This window comes from Silurus aristotelis (genome assembly GCF_946808225.1).
Source record: "Silurus aristotelis genome assembly, chromosome: 1".
Classification (NCBI taxonomy): domain Eukaryota; kingdom Metazoa; phylum Chordata; class Actinopteri; order Siluriformes; family Siluridae; genus Silurus; species Silurus aristotelis.
The window spans coordinates 17,939,608-17,956,954 of NC_139574.1; the positions used below are offsets into that span (position 1 = coordinate 17,939,608).

A 17,347-nucleotide genomic window follows, 5' to 3' on the forward strand; every position below is an offset into this window, starting at 1 on the left:
GAATCCAAATCCAAAACAAGTTTTTTTTTTATTTTTCTTTTATAATAATTCCAAATTAAACATTTATTATCAAGCGAATAAATGTACTGTACGATTAGTGAGTATTACGTGTGGTAAAGTACCAAAACCCAGGTAAAGCCCAGTCATGTTAAAAACATAATGCAATTGAAAAACCATGGGTTTTACCTCCAAAGGCTTTCTCCAGGATTTAAGTGCTGTTATACAAGAGAGCATGTCAGAGAGCAGAGCTGTTTTTGTCTCACTGACATTATGTGCAAGTGGGTGAAAAGCAGCAGCATGAACCACCACAATGAGAGTGAGATGGCTTTAATGCCTTTCAAAAGCACTGCGACATATAACATTACAAATCAGATTTTATGTTTTTTAAGAAATTTCCAGGAATATAGGGTTACAAGAATTGGTAGGAAATAGAAAAAAATATATATACACACACACAGAGTATATATATACAGAGCGATATATATACACACACACACACACACACACACACACACACACACACACACACACAGGTGCATCTCAATAAATTTAAACATCAAAAAAAATTATTTTAGTAAATTAATACAAAAAGTGAACCTCATTATATAGACTCATCACACACAGACTGATATATTTCAAGTGTTTATTTCTTTTAATTTTGATAATTTTGGCTCACAATCAACAAAATCCACCATCTCAAAATATTAGAATACTTCATAGGACAAAAAATAAATAAAATAAAAAAATAAAACATTTTTAGTGAATTGTTGGTCTTCTGGAAAGTATATATATATATATATATATATATATATATATATATATATATATATATATATATATATATACTGTTCATTTACAGTATATATACTAAATACTCGATAGGGGCTCCTTTTGCTTTAAATACTTCTTTAATTTGCGTGGCAGGGAGGTGATCAGTCTGTGGTACTGCTGAGGTGGTATGAAAGCGCAGGTTTCTTTGACAGGAGCCTTCAGCTCATTTGCATTTTTTGTTCTCCTGTTGATCATTTTCCTCTTGACAATAACTAATAGATTCTCTATGGGGTTCAGGTCTGGTGAGTTTGCTGGTCATTTAACTAACTTTTGGTGCTTTTGGCAGTATGGGCAGGTGCCAAATCCTGCTGGAAAATGAAATCAGCATCTCCATAAAGCTGGTCAGCAGAGGAAAGCATGAAGTGCTCTAAAATCTCCTGGTGAAAGGCTGTGCTGACCCTAGACTTGGACAGTGGACCAACACCAGCAGATGACATGTTTTCCCAAACCACCAATGACTGCAAACTTTACACTGGACCCCAAGCAATGTGGATTCTGTGCCTCCCCTCTTCTTCCTCCAGACTCTGGAGCCTTGTTTTCCAAATCAAAGGCAACAGTTTATTTCCTTTTATCTGAAAAGACAACTTTGGCCCACTGAGCAACAGTCCAGTCCTTTGCCCAGGTAAGACACCACTGACGTTGGGTTTCTGGATCAGGAGTGGTTTGACACAAGGAATGCGTCAGTTATAGCACATGGATACGTCTGTGTGTGGAGGCTCTTGAAGCACAGACTCAAGCTGCAGTCCACTTTTTGTGAATCTCAACTTTCCATTAATGTGCTTGGATACAGCGCTCTGTGAACAGCAGCTTCTTTAGCGATGACCTTCGTGTCTTAAACTCCATGTGCAGGGTGTCAATTATCATCTTCTGGACAACTGTCAAGTCAGCAGTCTTCCCCCATGATTGTGTAGCCTGAATCAGAGTAAAACACCATTTAAAGGCTCAGGAAACCTTTGCAGGTGTTTGGATTTAATTAGCTGATTAGAGTGTGACACCACGAGTCTCCAATATTAAACTTTACATGAGTTTTAGGTTTCCAGTTGGTCTAGTGGTTAGGATGCGGTGCTCTCACCGCTGCGGCCCGGGTTCGATCCCCGGTCAGGGAACCGACCCCAGCCATTAGGGTTGCACAAGCCTTAGTGCCGGTCCCAAGCCCGGATAAATAAGGGGGGTTGCGTTAGGAAGGGCATCCAGCGTAAAAACGTGCCAAATCTAAACCTGCGGATGGTCCGCTGTGGCGACCCCTAATGAGAGAAGCCGAAATAAAGTTTACATGATAGATTTTTAATCTGCATTTCTGGATGACACAGTGAGCATTGTTCATAAACACTGATTTCTGGAGGTAATTTTGAGCCCATACAGAGAATACAAACAAGTAAGATCCTGTAATGGAAATGTTTAACATTACCTTATTATCCATACAGTTTTTTAAGATTTGCAAAGTGGTGCATTCTGTTCATATTATAGTGTCCCAATGTTTTATAATAGGGCTTGTTTGTAGTTATCTAATCAGCCTCATGTGGTAGCAACACAATGCAAATCATCATGCAGATCCAGGACAAGAGCTTATGCTAATATCTACATCAAACATCAAAACTGTGTTTAGGAACTGATTATCTGGAAATTTCACACAAGAGTTTACACAGAATGGTCCCAGAAAACACTTTAAAATAGGTGTTTGGTCTACAGGCTGGGCCCTTGTGCAAGTCCCTCAACCGCTCAATTGTAAGTCACTCTGGATAAAGGCATCCGCCAAGTGGTGTAAATATAAATTTGCTATACAATTTCATATGCTTCTATAGAAGCCAGTGGCCAGTCTGCTTTCAAAATTTGTTCTGTAAAAATCATTTATTGCTTAAAAGCATGTGTAGTTTTATAATACAAATTAAGAATCTGGGGGGGGGGGTGCCTTTTTTGATAGGCAGAAAAACATAAGTGAATTTTTTTCAGAAAAACCTCACTTCAGAGATTCATCAGCATACAGATGCTAACTTCGATCACACTTATGCCTAATAGTTTGAAGAACTTAAACTAGATTGTATTGTACACCGATACATAAAATACATTTTATAGGAGGTTATTCACCATTATCCACCACCTAATTAGAAAATGGAAATGCTGTGCCTGTTGAGGATGGAAAAAACTTTTCCATGTAATATTGGGTTATAAGGACTGGCTTGGCAGGAAACTTGACAGCATAAATTATACACCAGCTTGGACACAATGCATAAAAGACCAATTATATAATGATTAGTAGAAAACGTAGCCTGAAAAATAAATAATTATTTAAATAGGTGTTATATTCATCTTATTGGTTCATTTCCTCAGTGTAAACATTTGATGTTTGTTGTATTACATAAAAAACATTTGAGATTTGCATTTATGATTATTTTTCCACAACTTTCTTGGAACTAAGGTTGTAAATGAACAAGTAAAGATACTGTACTCATTTATACAAAAAAATCTAACCTTTATATTGGTACAACCAGGAGCCATAGCAAGTAGGTTAATATTAAGAGATTATTATTGGAGTTTTAGGCAGGTAAAAAGCCACCCAACATGAACAAAGTTTGTTCTGTGAAGGGCCCAGAAATGCTAGCATCATGACTATAAAGGAGGTCAAAACAAGACAAAACTCTAAGATGATCAATCTAGGTTTAATTCTGTAAGAGAAAAAAATATATATAAATCTAAATTTTAGGACAGTCTACAGAGCACCATTTTATTCATTACAATCAATAATATGGCACAACAAAGGCTCTGGCTACAGGAGGCTGTACATCAAATGTCAGTGATCTGGTTTTATATATATAAAAAAAACAAACAAACAAAAAACCCACACCTACCAAAAGACCCAAGGTAACTGAAGAAACGATACAGATTCTGTGCTTGGGTAAGAAAATGTGTTCACAAGGGGCAGACAGACAGCTGAGAGTGTCTGGTGATTCATCTGAAATCCTGTTTGGAGACTGGAAAAGCAACACCGTGCTTAATCATCCTGAAAACACCAGATTCAGCAACGATCCCAATGTAGTTTTACCAAATAGTGGCCCAGTAATTTAATCTATATAAACAGATTTCCCAATTTCAGTTAAGCCGCAGTTATCCCATTAAAGTGTGTAAAAGGAATATGCACAATAAAAAACACGAAATTCTAAAATGCCAACGTAGTAGTTAAAAATACTGAAAGTATGAAATTATTGCCAACAAACAATAGTGAAAGACCCCACTGAAATATCAATACAGGCAACAATGATGGAGGCCAGATAAGTGCTTGCACAAGAGGCTGTTAGCATTTCAAAGAGTTTAGATTAAATGAGCCTACAAGGCTTTTCGGCTCAGATGCTGTGCTGTCTGTATGACTCACTGTGAATCTCAGCAAAAAGCACACAATGCAAAAATACTCGAGACCTAGAGTTGGATTGATATAAAACTCTGAAATATCAATCCATTATTATTAAACAACTTCAATATAATTTAAGTATTTTAACTTTTTTTGTTCTTTCCCCACTTCTGACTGTCCATTTAAGCTCTCGCACCAAAGATATAAAATAAATAATAAAATAAATACAAATCACCAAAATTTACCAAAATCATTTCCCTTTTTTTTGCCATTACAACCTTGATAAAATGCAGCTCTAGGTAGAAGACTCTACATATGCCTGAAGTTTTGCTTTGCAAGAAAATGCAGTAAGAAATTTAAGTTTACAGGCAGCAAGTAACTCTGCTTACAATATGTACCGTATTTTCCAGACTATAAGCCGCTACTTTTTCCCCCCACGCTTTGAACCCCGCGGATTAAACAATGAACCGGCTAATTTATGGATTTTTCTTGGGATTTTGCCGGTTTCACAAACTTCAAGCTAAAAAACTGAACCCCATAACAGACCAATAAAATTGCTGAATGGGTTCAGGTGAACCAATGAAACTCTTTATATCAAATCAGACACTGTTCTGAGCTGCACGGCATCGGGAAAAAAGATTCACCGATGGTGATTTTTAAACGCACTACGATGCCAAAAGATAAACACTCGAGAGAAATTGTTGTAAAAGGAAGGAGGAAGACTGACCAATGACTTTCTTGGTAGGCTACTGTTTAGATACAAGCCGTGTAGGCACGGTCTTTCGTTAAAGCCTGTGTAAAGTTCATTAGTTTCAGTGTAGACACCTGCGGCTTATAGACAGGTGCAGCGTATTTATGTTCAAAATACAAAATCTTTGTCAAATTCAGTGTGTGCGGCTTATATTGTGTGCGCTTTATAGTCCAGAAATTACGGTAACGTTATTTCAACTGACTTAGCAAAATTATTATTATTTTTTTTTATTATTGTTTAAAACAAGAGCTGATACACAATCTGTATTGACGGTCACAAATGCCTTTGAGAGGTTGTCATCTTACCTGAGCAAAATTCATGAAGAAAACGCTGCAAAGACTTACATTTTTATTACACTTCCCACAGGGCAAGCACATAATGGATGCAATCGACAGATTTGAAGGAAAACAGTTGAATACTGCAAATTACAGCAATACCAAACAAATTATTTCCCCCCCCCAGTAAAAATGTAAAGAACGCATTACAGCTGCAGCCACTGTACTTGTGTATTGCTCTGGGCAAAAATATTAACTTTTAAAATCCCAATGCAGGGAAAATTCCTAAAACTGCCGTTTAAACCAATACATTACATACATGTGTTCACTTACAACTGGTAATCCTCACAATTCTTACTAATGAATCTAATTAAAAAGAATTAAGAAAAAGAAGCAAAAATACAAGTTAAAAAAATAGTCTTTAACTGGAACGGACCCAGTGAATGAATGGGCTCTCCACAAAGTGGAGAAATGTTTAATCAGATGAGACCCACCCATCTTTCTCTCTTCACAAATCTCCAGTCTTGCCTAATCAACTAGCTTGCTACAGTACAAGAAGTTTAACAACCCCAGATTTCCCCCAGCATCCCAGATTAAGCTAGAGTTTTACAGTTACCACCAGAACAGTAGTATAGCCCAGCTTTCATAATTTGGGTTTAATATCAGCTCTCTTGCTTGTCTTTGACCAGTAAGACAGTGTGCTGCCCTCCACTGGAAACAGACAGAACAACTCTGTTCTCCAGCTGCTTGCCTGCCATTTCCACTGGACTCCAAGCATCCTCCTCATCTCCTGTACCCAACTGCAGGTTGGTGCCCATGCCCCAGGCATATACAGAGCCTGTAATTTACACACGAAATAAAAAGGAAGTTATAAAAAAAAAAAAAAAAAAAAAAAAGAGGGGTGGTCTGTCTCAATATACAGACAGCTAGCTGGTTGTCTGGTCTTAAATCCCAGAATTTTTTCCCTAAGTTACATAATCAGGTTCCAACACGTTTATTTAAAGGATTAACAACAAATCTGGCATTCACGAGAATCAGTGTTTATCTGTACCCTACTAATGATTTTAAGTTATTGTTACTTTTAAATTAAAAGAAAGCTATATGCATTATGTATATAAATGCATAATGTAAATGAATCTTTATATTTAAAGAAGAATCCCCTAACATAAATTCATTTTATTGCCAAAACGCTGCTACAGCAAAAGGAACACGCATTGCAATGGCTCAGATGCTCAGGCTCAGAACTTGTTCTGTCTGCCACAGTATTGTCTTGTATTGCTGTACAACAATATTAACACTATTAGAGCAAGCACAAGTGACTCATACATAACTGATGTGTCCGTCAGCTGCAATGGGCACTATACTACATTGTGGGCAATCATTACTTTCTTTTTGATCATGTCTTATGATTTATATCAGTGAGCATAGAAAAGAATAGACATGTGTAAGACACTATTGAATCCTAAAGATGAATAAACTGTGATGTGCATTTTCTTAGATACCATTTTAACTGTGTTCTAATTAGCTTTGCAAGAATCTCTAAATGCAAAGCCCTTTAGGGGTGATCTGCATTCAACAAAATGCATAATTGAATAACAATTACAGATACGCTTATTTTTGTAATCTGATAATTTTCAAGTCGGCTCATGAGAACGATAGGATTGAAAGATGCCCACTGTGCCCCACTAACCTTCTTTAGTGACTGCATAGCTCACAGATGCTCCACACGCTACCACATAGGCCCTGCTGATTCCTTTAACTGCTGTGGGCTCGCTCTTTTCCGTCACACCCTCTCCCAGGCCCAGGCGCCCATACTCAGAACGGCCAAGGCTGTAAACATTCCCTGCAAGTATACAAAAACAATTTAAAAAGTGTGTTTTATTATTCTATGAAAAGCTACAGGGTGTGTAGCATTTAAGGCGGTGGACAAAGTGTTTAAAATTAGTATTTACCTTCCGTGTCGAGGCAGACAGTGTGGTGTTGACCACCAGAGAAGCCAACCCAGGAGGTTGTAGAATTTTTGAAGGCAGTGAGCTTTACAGGAACAAAGCACGTGTTTGTGGTTGCTGTACCTTTAAATCAAATACATTACAAATGATTGAAATCTGCTTAAATATTACTTTAAATCTTAATATTTCTAATAAATATTAGATGGTTCCTTTACACTTAAGTGTGTCTGAAAATATCTATTTGCATGTAGGCATACACAAGTCTACCATGTCGACAACATTTTCACTCGTATGCATTTTAAATTTCTTATTCTCAAGAACACCAATGCACTACATTTTTCAACATCATGATTTTTGCAGATCCCCAACATTACTGACTTGAAACTTAACCTACCCAGCTGGTGATAGTTGGAGAGACCAAAGCCATAGACATAACCATCTTTCGATATGGCAAATGTGAAATACGCCCCACTGAAGACATCAGTAAACAGAACCTTCCCTCGAGGCTTCACCATGACCATCTGTGGCTCTAGTAACCTCACTTTAATAGTTGGGGAAGAGAAGAAATAATCAATCAACTTCAATCCTTTAGGTTAAAGCAGTCACTGTTTTATGCTCCATATCAGGCAACACATACTTAACCCCTTTCTGCCCCCTCGATTGGCAAAGCACTCTGGTACTCTTCCCAACTGGCCCTGCTCTCCACAGCCAGAAGTGTAGAGAGTTCCATTCACAGTAAGCATTACTAGGTGATCATTTCCTTTAAAACAGAATCACAAACTTCATTAGTAACAACAAAAAACCAAAACAAATCATTTAACATACAACAAGCTGAAACTCACCTGAAACTATTTTGACCACAGGAATGTCTATGGGAACTTTGACAGGCAAGGTACATTTTTTCATTGGCTCAAGAAGGCCAATGATACCATTGTTATCCTGTACAAAAAATAAAGAAAAAGTTTTTTTAAATGCATTTAAATATTTTATGCACTATAAAGGCACACTCTACTAACCTACATCATGTGACGTATGCGTGCACTCTGTAGGTGCGTTTTGTTTGGGTTTCTGCGATATACGCGATTACCGTAATTCCTGGACTATAAAGCGCACCCTTATGAATTTGACAGATTTTTTTTTTTTTAACATGAATAAGCCGCACCTGTCTATAAGCCGCAGTATAAATCTACACTGAAATGAATGACCTTTACACAGGCTTTAACAAAAGACACTAAATGCAATATGTTGCACTTCTATTAGGAGCATAGCGGTATTTTGGGAATAGCCTGCCACTGCATTCTTCCGCTATTACTGCGTGTGTGTGTGTGTAAGACTGAGTATTAGGTCCTTATTATTATCTGATGCTCATTTCTAAGTTCCTTTGACTAACCCATAACGCTGTTGCCAAGAAAAAAAAAAAAAGCACGAGTTTTGGAAACCTGTCTGTGCTTGTATGATTTCTGTTGCAACTGGAGTTTTTGTGAGCTATCCCATTACCCAGACTCAACGCTTTACAACGACTTGTATCTAAACAGTAGCCGACCAACAAAGTCATTGTTCACTGTCTTCCTCCTTCCTTTCACAACTAGTGGTACTTTGACCTACGAGTGCATTAATGTACGAGTTTTCTGAGGTACGAGCGGTCACATTCGTAGATTTTTTTGCTTTGTTACGCGAGCAAAAAATTGAGGTACAAGCTCGAGACGCCGCTGCTAGAGGACGAAGCGAAGCCAGAAAGCAAAGATTGTGATGAAAATTAAGATAAGCAAAGAAGAAAAAGTAAAAAATGTTAAGTTAAAGGATACGAGGTATACAGGAGTGATAGTAAAAAAAACGAGTTTTCCCTCCGCTTATCGCCTCTACCCCCCCTCCACACAAACACAACCCACCAGCGTTTTCGTTAGCTTGAGTCGTCTCATCTCCAAGGAAAATACACTGAATAAAAGCTTATTATATCTTTACATACTCTTTCTATTGTTTTTATACAAGATTTGTTATTTAGAAATGTATTTTCCAATTTATTAACATGAAACATAAAAAAAACGGGGTGTCATTTTGAGGGTTGGAACGGATTAATGCCATTTTAAGTATTTTCAATATGGAAAACTGATTTGATGTACGAGCAAATTGAGATACGAGCTCGTCCACGGAACGAATTAAACTCGTAGGTCAAGGTACCACTGTATTTCTCTGGGGAGTTTATCTTTTGTCATCGTCGTGCGCCACCGGTGGAAGTTTTTTCTCCCGATGCCGTGCAGCTCAGAACACAGGTGAGGTGCGTTTTTTTCATTTCCGTTCGGAAATTTCATTGGTCTAATGTTTTGTCGCTCAGTTTTTTGGCTTGAAGTTTGTGAAACCAGAAAAAACCCAGGAAAAATCCATAAATTGGCTGCTTCGTTGTTTAAGCCGCGGGGTTCAAAACGTGGGAAAAAAGTAGTGGCTTATAGTCCGAAAAATAAGGTATATATAACGATATTTACCGTATTGCACATTTATTCTTACAACTTAGTGTGAATATTAAAGTATAAAAAAAGGGGTGCTCAAAACAATTCTTAGATGGCCATCATGTAACAGTTTAAGCTCTCAGCTCAGACAACTGCCAATCCTCAAAAAAACAAACAGTGGCAAAAACTCAAACAGTGCAAACTTTTGAGACTGGAATTGGGCACGCAAACTATAATATAAATTAGATGCACAGATTATGTGTGTCTAGTTAATACCAGTGTTTATGCCACATAAAAACCTCAATGGTTGGCTCACCCTGAAGGATCCCCAGATGAAAACTGCTCCATCTTCTGTAAGAGCAGCAGTGTGGCTGTCACCTGCACAGACCTGCACTACCTTCTCTGCTAATTCCACCTTTCCTGGCACCATCTCCGAGCCCTCCTCTGATGTATCCCTGCCCAAAGCACCCTCATCATTACAGCCAAAGGTATAGATCTGTAACAGAATATAGAAAAATACAAAAATATTAACATGCGAGGACTGAATCCTGTTTAAATCATGGTGGCAATAAATTTTTAAAGAATCATACATTGCCTGTGTCGCTGAGGCATACTGTGTGCATACCCCCTGCAACAGCCTGTACAATGGCCTCTGGAAGGGTCACCAATGCTGGTCTTTTCCTCTCAAGCACATCCTCACCCAGACCTAGCTGACCCACATCTCCCTGCCCAAGAACCAGGACCAGGCCTTTTTCTTGACTGTGACTCCTATGAGAGACTACATTCACACACAAAAAAGGTGATTTTTACACAAATCACATTGTTCTAAGGTGAATCCTTTTGGACATTTCCATCACGATTAAAACTAAAATACTGCATTTTTGTACAATTTAAATAATGCCATTTTATACCTTTAACTTTCTTCAGAGACGAGTCTTCGGTCTCACTTTTTCTCCGCTTTACAGCTTTTTTAGCAGGCATGGCAGCTCAAGAGCCTAGAAAGTTTTAAAAATCAGAAGCACCGCAAATTTTAATTTTATCAAACAGTTCCAAAGACTGGTACATTTATTCCCACATTTGAACATATACCACATGGATATGTCAAACCGTCATAAATAAGCAATTATAAACCTTTTCAATTATAATATAAATAAGCGATTATAAACCTTTTCAGATTATGCTGAAAGTGATAAAATTGACAGCATGCATGTGCGAGTGAGAGGAGAAAATAATGGGGGGGGGGGGGGGGTTAATTTAGCGGTTATGTATTATGTGTTAGCGGCCGGAGCAGCCCATTTAAGAAGGTAGCGGATGGAGGTAAGACCTGTGACTGAGGAAAGCATCATTACATGAATCAAGAGTGAGTCATAGACAGATGTGGCGATGAGAATCCGGTAATTTTCCCAAAATAAAACATCGTTCAGAATCAGATAAATAAAACGAAAATAACGTAAGTTGTGTATTCTTTCTGTGCGGCCCACGGACCGGTGCCGGTCCGGGGGTTGGGGACCACTGCCTTAAGTAATGACAAAGATCCAAACTTACTTTGAGTTTACCCAATTGTAGTTTACAAATCCTTACAATAAACTACTAATCCCATCAAGATTAGCAAATGTCACCAATATGAAGCTTCCACCAAAGTAAGTATTTATTTAATTTTAAGCAACATACATTGTTTAATCAATGTGTTTCAGGTTAGTCATAAGTACAGCTCTGTCAAGCAATGTCACAACAGTCATGTGACCAACAAATCTGAAGCAATCTCCTCTCATGTGTACTTCCTGCCTTTGAACAAAATGCTGTTTCAATTGTTACAAGGATTAATTGTGGGATTAGTTGAACACATTCATTGAAACTAAAATAATTGCAACTGAATGATGAAGTAAAACTATAAATTTGTTTTTGGACCATAATTTGCTAAAATGTACAGTTTATTTATTGAAAAACATGCTGTCAATTTAAGTGCATTCACACTGCCATAAATCTGATTATTAGCATTTACCAATTAGTTGCTCGTCACGTCACGTATTTGGCTGTTTAACTACTGGAGTGGTATGTTAACTAATACGGTCAAAGACATTTGTATTAGTTTGATGAGCACAGGTTCATTATCAGGATGCATCTGAATGCTAGACTAAATTAAAAAAACTCTTATTGATGGAAAATGTTACAATAACACAGAAGCAAAGTTTTACATGCCATTTTCTAAAAAAGAGTTCTGTTTTAGTTTTGAACAGCAAAAAAAAACAAAAAAAAAACCCTCAGGCAAACAAACAAAAATACAACCCTAGACCATCTTCCATAAAAACCAAGGGACGTTTAAAAAGGGATTCCTGCACATTAAGAACATACACTAACAAATCATACTCTGAGTAAAGGGGCAGGACAAATGCAGGAGATATAGTAAGAGGTTAATGGAGGTAATTCAGTAAATATTGTAAAATAGTAGTAGAGCGGTAGAGGAGATTATGTAGTAGGATGGTAGAGGAGATCATGTGGTAGAGTGGTAGAGGAGATCATGGTCCCCTGTTGGTCTAGTGGTTAGGATGCGGCGCTCTCACCGCTCCTGCCCGGGTTCAATCCCCGATCAGGAAACCATCCCCAGCCACTCTTAGTGCCTGTCCCAAGCCCGGATAAATGGGGAGGGGTGTGTTAGGAAGGGCATCCAGCGTAAAACATGTGCCAAATCAATGTATAATGTAGTAGGATGGTAGAGGAGGTAAATGTAGTAGGACGGTAAAGGAGATAATGTAGTAGGATGGTTAGTCACACTAAGTGTAGTAGAGCGGTAGAGAAGATAATGTAGTAGGATGGTAAAGGAGATAATGTAGTAGGATGGTAGAGGAGATAATGTAGTAGGATGGTAGAGGAGAATGTAGTAGGATGGTTAGTTAGTCACACTATAATTGTAATAGAGCGGTAGAGGAGATAATGTAGTAGAGCGGTAGAGGAGATAATGTAGTAGGATGGTTAGTTAGTCACACTATAATTGTAGTAGAGCGGTAGAGGAGATAATGTAGTAGGATGGTAGAGGAGATAATGTAGTAGGATGGTTAGTCACACTATAATTGTAGTAGAGCGGTAGAGGAGATAATGTAGTAGAGCGGTAGAGGAGATAATGTAGTAGGATGGTTAGTTAGTCACACTATAATTGTAGTAGAGCGGTAGAGGAGATAATGTAGTAGGATGGTAGAGGAGATAATGTAGTAGGATGGTTAGTTAGTCACACTATAATTGCAGTAGAGCGGTAGAGGAGATAATGTAGGATGGTAGAGGAGATAATGTAGTAGGATGGTGGAGGAGATAATGTAGTAGGATGGTTAGTTAGTCACACTATAATTGTAGTAGAGCGGTAGAGGAGATAATGTAGTAGAGCGGTAGAGGAGATAATGTAGTAGGATGGTTAGTTAGTCACACTATAATTGTAGTAGAGCGGTAGAGGAGATAATGTAGTAGGATGGTAGAGGGGATAATGTAGTAGGATGGTTAGTTAGTCACACTATAATTGTAGTAGAGCGGTAGAGGAGATAATGTAGTAGAGCGGTAGAGGAGATAATGTAGTAGGATGGTTAGTTAGTCACACTATAATTGTAGTAGAGCGGTAGAGGAGATAATGTAGTAGAGCGGTAGAGGAGATAATGTAGTAGGATGGTTAGTTAGTCACACTATAATTGTAGTAGAGCGATAGAGGAGATAATGTAGTAGGATGGTAGAGGAGATAATGTAGTAGGATGGTTAGTCACACTATAATTGTAGTAGAGCGGTAGAGGAGATAATGTAGTAGGATGGTAGAGGAGATAATGTAGTAGGATGGTTAGTTAGTCACACTAATTGTAGTAGAGTGGTAGAGGAGATAATGTAGTAGAGCGGTAGAGGAGATAATGTAGTAGGATGATTAGTTAGTCACACTATAATTGTAGTAGAGCGGTAGAGGAGATGATGTAGTAGGATGATTAGTTAGTCACACTATAATTGTAGTAGAGCGGTAGAGGAGATAATGTAGTAGGATGGTAGAGGAGATAATGTAGTAGGATGGTTAGTTAGTCACACTAATTGTAGTAGAGCGGTAGAGGAGATAATGTAGTAGGATGGTAGAGGAGATAATGTAATAGGATGGTGGAGGAGATAATGTAATAGGATGGTGGAGGAGATAATGTAATAGGATGGTGGAGGAGATAATGTAATAGGATGGTGGAGGAGATAATGTAGTAGGATGGTGGAGGAGATAATGTAGTAGGATGGTTAGTCACACTATAATTGTAGTAGAGCGGTAGAGGAGATAATGTAGTAGGATGGTTAGTTAGTCACACTATAATTGTAGTAGAGCGGTAGAGGACATAATGTAGTAGGATGGTAGAGGAGATAATGTAGTAGGATGGTAGAGGAGATAATGTAGTAGGATGGTTAGTTAGTCACACTATAATTGTAGTAGAGCGGTAGAGGAGATAATGTAGTAGGATGGTAGAGGAGATAATGTAGTAGGATGGTGGAGGAGATAATGTAGTAGGATGGTTAGTTAGTCACACTATAATTGTAGTAGAGCGGTAGAGGAGATAATGTAGTAGGATGGTTAGTTAGTCACACTATAATTGTAGTAGAGCGGTAGAGGAGATAATGTAGTAGAGCGGTAGAGGAGATAATGTAGTAGGATGGTTAGTTAGTCACACTATAATTGTAGTAGAGCGGTAGAGGAGATAATGTAGTAGAGCGGTAGAGGAGATAATGTAGTAGGATGGTTAGTTAGTCACACTATAATTGTAGTAGAGCGGTAGAGGAGATAATGTAGTAGGATGGTAGAGGAGATAATGTAGTAGGATGGTAGAGGAGATGATGTAGTAGGATGATTAGTTAGCCACACTATAATTGTAGTAGAGCGGTAGAGGAGATAATGTAGTAGGATGGTAGAGGAGATAATGTAGTAGGATGATTAGTTAGTCACACTATAATTGTAGTAGAGCGGTAGAGGAGATGATGTAGTAGGATGATTAGTTAGTCACACTATAATTGTAGTAGAGCGGTAGAGGAGATAATGTAGTAGGATGGTAGAGGAGATAATGTAGTAGGATGGTTAGTTAGTCACACTAATTGTAGTAGAGCGGTAGAGGAGATAATGTAGTAGGATGGTAGAGGAGATAATGTAATAGGATGGTGGAGGAGATAATGTAATAGGATGGTGGAGGAGATAATGTAGTAGGATGGTGGAGGAGATAATGTAGTAGGATGGTGGAGGAGATAATGTAGTAGGATGGTAGAGGAGATAATGTAGTAGGATGGTTAGTCACACTATAATTGTAGTAGAGCGGTAGAGGAGATAATGTAGTAGGATGGTTAGTTAGTCACACTAATTGTAGTAGAGCGGTAGAGGAGATAATGTAGTAGGATGGTAGAGGAGATAATGTAGTAGGATGGTTAGTTAGTCACACTATAATTGTAGTAGAGCGGTAGAGGAGATAATGTAGTAGGATGGTGGAGGAGATAATGTAGTAGGATGGTGGAGGAGATAATGTAGTAGGATGGTTAGTTAGTCACACTATAATTGTAGTAGAGCGGTAGAGGAGATAATGTAGTAGAGCGGTAGAGGAGATAATGTAGTAGGATGGTTAGTTAGTCACACTATAATTGTAGTAGAGCGGTAGAGGAGATAATGTAGTAGAGCGGTAGAGGAGATAATGTAGTAGGATGGTTAGTTAGTCACACTATAATTGTAGTAGAGCGGTAGAGGAGATAATGTAGTAGGATGGTTAGTTAGTCACACTATAATTGTAGTAGAGCGGTAGAGGAGATAATGTAGTAGGATGGTAGAGGAGATAATGTAGTAGGATGGTTAGTCACACTATAATTGTAGTAGAGCGGTAGAGGAGATAATGTAGTAGGATGGTAGAGGAGATAATGTAGTAGGATGGTTAGTTAGTCACACTAATTGTAGTAGAGCGGTGGAGGAGATAATGTAATAGGATGGTGGAGGAGATAATGTAGTAGGATGGTGGAGGAGATAATGTAGTAGGATGGTGGAGGAGATAATGTAGTAGGATGGTGGAGGAGATAATGTAGTAGGATGGTGGAGGAGATAATGTAGTAGGATGGTTAGTCACACTATAATTGTAGTAGAGCGGTAGAGGAGATAATGTAGTAGGATGGTAGAGGAGATAATGTAGTAGGATGGTTAGTTAGTCACACTAATTGTAGTAGAGCGGTAGAGGAGATAATGTAGTAGAGCGGTAGAGGAGATAATGTAGTAGGATGGTAGAGGAGATAATGTAGTAGGATGGTAGAGGAGATAATGTAGTAGGATGGTAGAGGAGATAATGTAGTAGGATGGTAGAGGAGATAATGTAGTAGGATGGTAGAGGAGATAATGTAGTAGGATGGTAGAGGAGATAATGTAGTAGGATGGTAGAGGAGATAATGTAGTAGGATGGTAGAGGAGATAATGTAGTAGGATGGTAGAGGAGATAATGTAGTAGGATGGTAGAGGAGATAATGTAGTAGGATGGTTAGTTAGTCACACTAATTGTAGTAGAGCGGTAGAGGAGATAATGTAGTAGAGCGGTAGAGGAGATAATGTAGTAGAGCGGTAGGTAATAATGGGGTAATATAAGTATAGTAAGATAGTAGAGGAGGTAATATAAGTAGAGTAAGATAGTAAGGGGGTAATATATAAGTGAAAGTAAAAAGACAAAGCAGGGCATTTTGAAGTAAACTAGACACTAAACACATTTGGTGTTGAAAGGAGAAGGGGGGTTCAAGCTGAAGTTGAATGTGCCATTGATAGAGTACAGCTGTTTAACAACCATCCTGCAGACCGGAACTGCTGTTTAACACAAATGACGGACACATGTAGCTTCACCAGACGATAACAAGTGCGTGTGTGTTAGAGCGTTTTATTCTTAGTCCATCTCTCACCCGCAAACACACACGGTAAGTAGTGAAAGCACGCGCACTAGGTGCAGTTGTATTGAGAAAGACCCTCTATCAGGTCTGTGTTTGTGGGTCTGTACACGCGGCATAGAGACTCTTGTACTGAAGCAGATATTTTTGCACATTACACCAAACACTCAAGCAATTATAAATTCATAACTTATGAAATACCAAAAGATTAGCTAGATATGACTACTCATGTTACTTCATGTTTTACCATTTCATTGCGTATTACCGGATCACACAACTAGCCGTTCTGTCCCTAAGAACATTTATGAAGTATTGAGTTAGCCGGCTAAGCAGCCATTATAACTTCTACACTCTCCCTGTATAAACAGTAATACATGTCACAATAATTTAGCATAGCGATGGCGCTCGGTTCATCTCCTACCTTCAAAATTACCGAGTCAAATTAGATCTTCAGGCCGCGAGGTGACTTGAAGTTTGGCTGAGCTTCTTGAGAGAACACATGCGCTCGGCGCCTTTTCCTCTTCATTTATTCTCTCAAACTTGATGTGAGAAAAGAGCACACACTGCCCCCTGGCGATGCGGAGAAGAATGACATTCATTTCTTTCATTTCTTTATACTGTGTGTATATATATAGAAGGCATTCTCTGCTGGCATTCTCTGCTGGCATAAACTCTATATGGACATACACTATATGGTCAAAAGTATTGGGACGCCTGCCCTTTCCTGCGATGTGTTCCTTCCACAAACTTTTAACACAAAGTTAGAGGCACACAATCATATATGACAATGCCCTTGTGTACAAAAGTAGCCAGAAGAATGGAGGGAATTATTAGAGCAAATTATGACTAAATGTGGAATGCTCAAA

At 38.4% G+C, this 17,347-nt stretch overlaps 1 protein-coding gene across 1 annotated transcript; it reads right to left on the reverse strand.

Annotated features, from left to right (window-relative positions):
* Positions 1–5,260: 5,260 nt before the first annotated feature.
* On the reverse strand, positions 5,261–17,049 carry rcc1 (regulator of chromosome condensation 1). Its single transcript, XM_083547666.1, has 10 exons — positions 16,903–17,049; positions 10,505–10,588; positions 10,184–10,371; positions 9,910–10,089; positions 7,992–8,088; positions 7,787–7,909; positions 7,544–7,690; positions 7,153–7,272; positions 6,891–7,043; positions 5,261–6,038 (listed from the first exon to the last, which is right to left on the reverse strand). Exons 2-10 carry the CDS (start codon positions 10,572–10,574, stop codon positions 5,863–5,865), a joined length of 1,254 nt encoding a protein of 417 aa, XP_083403792.1. The 5' UTR covers positions 10,575–10,588; positions 16,903–17,049; the 3' UTR covers positions 5,261–5,862.
* Between the last annotated feature and the right edge of the window lie 298 nt (positions 17,050–17,347).

Coding starts and splice junctions, on each gene's coding strand:
- rcc1 (XM_083547666.1), bottom strand. CDS start 10,574: ATGCCTGCTAAAAAAGCTGTAAAGCGGAGAAAAAGTGAGACCGAAGAC. Junction 10,372..10,504: donor GTCTCTGAAGAAAGTTAAAG/GTATAAAATGGC, acceptor GTGTGAATGTAG/TCTCTCATAGGAGTCACAGT. Junction 7,910..7,991: donor TGTGGTCAAAATAGTTTCAG/GTGAGTTTCAGC, acceptor TCTGTTTTAAAG/GAAATGATCACCTAGTAATG.